Source organism: Cynoglossus semilaevis, chromosome 17 (genome assembly GCF_000523025.1).
Source record: "Cynoglossus semilaevis isolate Cse_v1.0 chromosome 17, Cse_v1.0, whole genome shotgun sequence".
In the NCBI taxonomy this organism is placed as follows: domain Eukaryota; kingdom Metazoa; phylum Chordata; class Actinopteri; order Pleuronectiformes; family Cynoglossidae; genus Cynoglossus; species Cynoglossus semilaevis.
In genome coordinates this window covers 14,906,789-14,912,933 of record NC_024323.1, presented here as the reverse complement: position 1 = coordinate 14,912,933, position 6,145 = coordinate 14,906,789, and the positions used below count along the sequence as shown (strand labels likewise).

The 6,145-nt window shown below is 42.8% G+C and overlaps 1 protein-coding gene across 1 annotated transcript in view; it reads right to left on the bottom strand.

Annotated features, from left to right (window-relative positions):
- The window catches only part of LOC103393578 (cytosolic phospholipase A2 gamma), an 8,856-nt gene extending 3,278 nt beyond the window's left edge, over positions 1-5,578 (bottom strand). Inside the window, exons 1-13 of the mRNA XM_017040345.2 lie at positions 5,368-5,578; positions 4,296-4,400; positions 3,647-3,757; positions 3,250-3,392; positions 2,829-3,015; positions 2,644-2,749; positions 2,421-2,561; positions 2,181-2,252; positions 1,916-2,047; positions 1,694-1,840; positions 1,520-1,603; positions 1,053-1,207; positions 23-194 (exon numbers count right to left, since the gene is read on the bottom strand). Of these exons, the coding sequence (XP_016895834.1) occupies positions 23-194; positions 1,053-1,207; positions 1,520-1,603; positions 1,694-1,840; positions 1,916-2,047; positions 2,181-2,252; positions 2,421-2,561; positions 2,644-2,749; positions 2,829-3,015; positions 3,250-3,392; positions 3,647-3,757; positions 4,296-4,355 (1,510 nt within the window). The 5' untranslated portion in view covers positions 4,356-4,400; positions 5,368-5,578. The remainder of the gene's footprint in view (positions 1-22; positions 195-1,052; positions 1,208-1,519; positions 1,604-1,693; positions 1,841-1,915; positions 2,048-2,180; positions 2,253-2,420; positions 2,562-2,643; positions 2,750-2,828; positions 3,016-3,249; positions 3,393-3,646; positions 3,758-4,295; positions 4,401-5,367) is intronic.
- Between the last annotated feature and the right edge of the window lie 567 nt (positions 5,579-6,145).

The following is a 6,145-nucleotide window of genomic DNA, read 5'->3' as shown; positions in this document are numbered from 1 at the left end:
AAATATCAAAAGTGGAACCCACCTTTACAGTTGCGTCTGTTGAACAGTGGCATGTAGACGATGGTGGGCGCCTGGTTGGTCCCCTCCAGGACGTACAGGTCCTTGGGCCACTCCCTGTCCTCCAGGATCTGCCGGTGTATCTCTGGGAACGGCTTCTTCACCTCGGCAGCGTAGTCTCTGGCCAGGGTCAGGGTCTGAGAAGAGACAGGACGGATCAAGAAGAACGGCTGCTTCAGGTTTTTGTTTATTCATATTTTTCTCCTCCCTGTTTCAACGTTCTAACTGTCTGGAACAAATGTAAAAATGAAGGTCATTTTCATTTTATAGTCACGAGCGCCGGCGCTGTGAAAACAGTTGTATAATTTTATCTGTTATGTTTATGGAGCTGCTTAGAGTCTGGGAGATAGTCCTGAGAATTCTGCAGGAGGGAGTCTCATATCAGGGCTCAGTATTCAAATATGGACGAGGATACAACACCGGCTGTGGGAGGATGATGGGTAAAAGGTTCACGTTTTAATTTTAATGTTTTAACATTTTAATGAAACACGATTCTGTTGAAGTCAGTTCTTTTCTGTGGACAGACAAGTGTACACACTGGGCGAACGACTGAGACTGAGCTTTGAGAAAACACACACACACTCTCTCACACACAGACACACACACAGACGCAGACACAGCTGTATTAACTGTGAGCTTTATACTTGTCAGAAAACGACAGACAAAGATTTTGTTGAGGATATGAAGAAAAATAAATCATTCAGTTTGTTTGTTTGGTTTTTTTCAAGGTTCTCAACCACTGGGCCCCGGACCAGTACTGGGCATTTTTGCTAAATGTGTCAACTGTACTTTAGAAGCAGAGGTTTCCAACCACTGGACCGTGGACCCCTGCAGGGCTCTGGGTCCACTGATCTGGGTCCACTGAGTAAAACTACGACATATTACATAGAACTCAGTATCTGGTGACAGTTTAATTTTTTACTTTAAATTAGCTACAGCGTTAGCTTCAGGGACACTTTTCATCCACCACTACGGTGTACTGCAGCTGAAGTTACCTCAAACATGTTCCCAGCACTGTACTCTGGTGCGATGATCAGGTCGATGTCCCTCTTGTGGCCCAGAAATGGAGGGTAGCCCACGTTGATCAGCAGCCCAGCATCGATCAGGTGAATGTTTTCCGCGGTGTTGAGACAGAGAGGGACGGAGGAATCTGGACACAAACACAAACCTGTCATCAAAGATGAGGTCGTGACACTGTAAAAATACATTTACTGACTGAAAAGAAAAAAATCTTCAGCCTCCAGATATCCATTTATTCAAACATATATTTAAATACAGAGCAAATTATCAGATAAATACATTCGTGTGTCAGGACGTTTTATAATTAGACATTTTGACTCTAAACCTTCTTTGTTTGTCATCTGTTGCTAGGCAGAAGTCATGTGAACATTTACCTAAACAGAAGAGAAGTTCCACTTTTTTTTTTTTTTTTAACAGTTACAGAACAGATCCGTGAACTCACCTTCATACTGGTACAGGAAGTTACTGGTTGTTCCCCATTCCCATTCCACTACACTGGGAAGGACCTGGTTCACCAGCAAACCAACTGTGGAGAAAAACACAGAAAAAAGATTCAGAAACTCTTCCTGTAAGAAAGCGTGTATTTCCAGTTTGTCTGGTTGTGTGCTACACAGACCGTGGGTTTTGAAGTCTCCATCCTCCAGGTTCTGGCTCCAGGTCTGCACGGCAGTCAGCAGGTCCTGGGTCCACTGCTGGAACAGTCTCTCCTTCTCCTCTGGACTCTTCGACTCCAGCAACACTGACTGGTTCCGTTTCACCATGTCTGAAAAACCACGAGAGTTCGGCTGTTACTGTGCATCTCTCTGTGCCGCGTGGTCAGCACCGGTCAACTCGGTACCTGACAGGATTCCCTGAAGGTCGTTCAGGGCCGACAGAGGAGCCGGGGCCTGGACCGTGCTGCTCATCAGGACCAACAGTTTATTCAGGGAGCTGTAGACACGGACGTACTGCTGAGCCGCGTCGTCCAAGACTGAAAAATATCAAATCAATCAATCGATAATAAAATGAACAGAATTTAGTAACGTTTACTGAGTCAAGACTTTGTCAAAAGACCAAATAAAAACTGTCTGTCAAAGGTAACGATACATGTGAGTGTGACGTACTCTGCTTATGGTTGAGCCAAGGGATTAGGTCTTTGATCATGTCCTCATCAGCCAGTGCAGATCCTAACACACCTGCACACACACACACACACACACACACACACACACTTTATTTTTTTCTATTTTCTCCCCTTATACTGGTTTTTATATTCACTGGGTTCCTTCCACTCAGACAGAACAATTAATGGAAAAAAAAAAAGGTAGTGGCTGCTCTCACTGATCTGACGTCACAGTACTGACCTAGTAGTCTGATCATGTCCATCTCAGGCTTCTGCTCCAACAGCTCCCCCTTCTGGAACTTACTCCCCAGCAGAGTCGTCGGGACAAAGAGTCCGATCTCTGTGAATCCAGCCTCGTGGGGACTCATCTCCAACCACTTCCCTGTGAGACAGACCGTGTCAGTTTTTACTCTTCCTCCTCCTCCTCTCCCTCAGTCAACAGTTGAATGTGAAGCAGTCAGAACCTGCAGTGGCTCCGTGTGAAAAGCACGTCTTCTCTACGGCACTGTAGACGGGGTAAGGGTTGGTGGCGTTGTAACTGGCCTCGTCTGAGAGCCGGCGCTGGTCCATCTGATCAGGAGTCAAACACCGACATGTAAGGACGACCCTGGTGTGTGTGTGTGTGTGTGTGTGTTATCTCTTGTCCGACCTGCTTCATGATCCCAGCACAGGTCAAAACGCCCCAGACGTCGGACAGAGAGAAGGACTCCTCTTGTGCTGTGTCAACCAGCCAGGCCAGAGCCTGGTTCAGCTCCACTCCTGGACCTGACAGCCTGGACACGGCCCGGTCCATGTTGAGGCTCCACTCTGGGTCGCTGTACAGGGAGGCCATCGACCTTTCAGCCGAGGACAGAGAAGACGCCCAGGTCAAAAACCAAAAACTGCCCAAAAACTTTGTATAAAAACAGGATTTTGGACCAGAAACAAGCCTTAGAAAAGTTTAACTTGATACTACCACCTGCAGGGAAGCAGAGGGATTTACATGCTGTATAAAATACAAGATACTTTATTTTTTAAAAATGTAAACATTTTAAAAATGAATGAAAAAAATGAATACAATTTTTTTTTACCAGGTTGAACCAGAAACTCCGCTCAGGTAGAGCAGTGAGTCCAGCAGACCGTCTTTCTGCAGCTGATGGAGAGAACCCACCAGGGCCACAGCTGCTCTCTGACCACCGCCTGAAGCCAAAAAAGCTATGTGAGGAACAGAGTCCTGGTGGAGCAGGACGGAGGGGTGAGACGGGGGAGGGGGGAGTCAGTGACAAGAAGACTTTGTTAAAGTACAGCATTGGAACACAAAGGTTGTTAAAATGAATAACAGCCGTCATTATCAGTCTTTTATGCAGCCACAGTCATTCCCATTGTCTCAAAAACAAATTAAAAAAATAATTAGCAGAAGAAAGTAGCTGAGTGTTGGACATGAATTCCCAAACACCCCCAACCCTGTTGTTGTTGTTGTTTTCTTACTGCAGTACAGTTGATTCCCAGGTTGTTCAGTGACTTCAGGACAATTTTCTTCCTCCTGTCAACAAAGTCCTGCTCCCCGGCACACAGAGAGGGGGACTGACGGACGGGGCTCTGGGGGGAAAGATTTAATTAAAAAGGTAGTGCAATTAAAATAAAAAAGTTTTTACAAAATGTTGTCTAGAATATATCTGCTAGAATATATCTTACAACGACGTCTTGTCTTTAAATATCAGTTGTTTCTTCTCCCAGAGCAAATTGGAAATTTAACTTCTTTAACTCTAACAGAATCGATGTCAATGAATTTGTCACAAATCCTTAATTTTACTCAATGTAAATTTAAGAATACAGTACACTATACTGCCGATGCTACAGCGACATTTAGTGGTGAATTTATGTATTGCAACATAGCTCTCCTCACGTACACATTCCTGTGGACTACAGTGTTAAGTAATCACTAAAAAAAACGATTCAGTTCAACCTCTGAATTAACATGGAATGTCATAAAGAAGCTGTGATTCTGATGTAATTAATTCTGTGGTGAATAAATAAATAGTTCATTCCATCAGCTGTAAATAGATTCAGCTTAATGTGAAACAATGTGCCTTTAAAAAAAAAGTACCTCTAAAGAGTTTGACTGTTTGACACTCACTTTGGCAGCAGTCTCTGGCGTCTCCATGTCTTCGGCAGATCCTAACACAGCTCCAAACATCAGGATCCAGAGGCAGGTACAGGAAGTCCACCTCAGGTTACCTGTCTGCATTGTTACAGTTAGAATTCACTGTCACTGTCCAATCACAACCAGGCGTTAAAAAGGCGATTTCCTGGTTAAACCAAGCACAACTGCACTGCACCTTTAGCAAGAATGACTGTTTCAGCTCTGACAGGTAGGCACATGCACACACACACATTCTGACATGTGAGTGTCACACAAAAATCTGGGTTTGGGGTTTTTTGGTTTTTTTTTCCTTTAGCATGTGTTTGCTGTGGAGAATTACACAAGTACAGCATGTACTGTAAAATATAACATAATAATAATAATAATAATAATAATAAAGAAGTAGCTGCAGTACATCACAGGACCAACAGAATTTTTTTACTCCACCTGTGGAACTCTATCCCTGTAGCATTGTGACCAAAACAGAGCTGCACAAGTCCCACTTCCCCTTCGCACCACAAGAGGGCGTCTCAATACTTTAATTGTGTGTGTGTATGAAGGAATTCATGACATCCAGCATTTCTACCATGTGCAATGATTACTATTTCCGCTAGAGGCCAGTACAGGGCTATCTCACCTTGGTGCAGCAGGATTGAGCGCCGAATAAACAAGTGCATAACTCTTCTTTTAATTATTTATAGAAGTTATAGAAGTAATAGAATGATTAAATTCTGCCTGTGGCCCAGTTAAAAGTTGTACGTGATGTTTAAATTTTTAGTAGACACCAATTTTGACGTTGTCCGTTCTACAAACATTGTGTAGCTGCCGTGGCTATTCTACAAACATTTCTTTTGATGCTAGCTGATGCTAAACATTTTACAATTATCTGCATTATTCTGTAAATATTAAACAGAAAACACCTAAAGAAACAATGTATTTATTTATCTTTGCATCAATTACTTTTTATGTGTATATATATTATATTTATATATATATATAAAACCACTGGCCAGGAACAGAAAACAGAAACGTTGAGCTGACGTCAGTTATTAAGGCCAACACTTACCTGTCATTTTGTTTAAGTCTTTTCGCAAAGTTCCAGGGTTTTATTAAGCTTAACAATATTGTAACTGTGACAAAACGCAGAGAATGGCTTGTAAACGTGTTCGTGGTTTAATATCTGCCGGGGGTGATACAAATAAAATCCTAATTATAAAAAGCCTGAAAGTATGTGTTAGTAGTATGCCGCCAAAAGGAAGCGTAGAAGAACAGGAAGGAGAAGAAGAAGAACAGGAAGAAGAAGGAGAAGGAGAAGAAGAGGAGGAAGAAGAAGAAGACATCAACAATTTAACATACTAATTCGTGTACCGTTGAATTGTATAGATTAATATTAATATTTGCCACTTTTTACAAAACACACAACAATGTCGTCTTTTTTCTCTTTTAAAACATTTATTAAATTCATTGTTTATGCACAGGAGATTACATACAGTCAGACAAACACGAGCAGCGGAGCGAACAGGTGTCACGGACGCCGTGGGAAACGTGGTTATGCACGGACACGGTTGTCATTCATCGCCCGGCGAGTTGACAGCAGTTCTAACCCACCGACAGCGATGAATGTGAACCGGAAACCTGCACGACAGAAGCGTTTACCCGGTGGTACTGCTGACGAGGAAGAGATTTGTTCTGACACGGAACCGGTGAATAGATCGAACAGGTGCAAATGAATGACAGATCCTCTACATTCTACTGAACAGAGTGAATCCACGTCTTTGAGTCAGACACAATACGTCAAGACGATGTTATTTTCAGACTATTCAAAGATTTAAAATTGTAAAGAA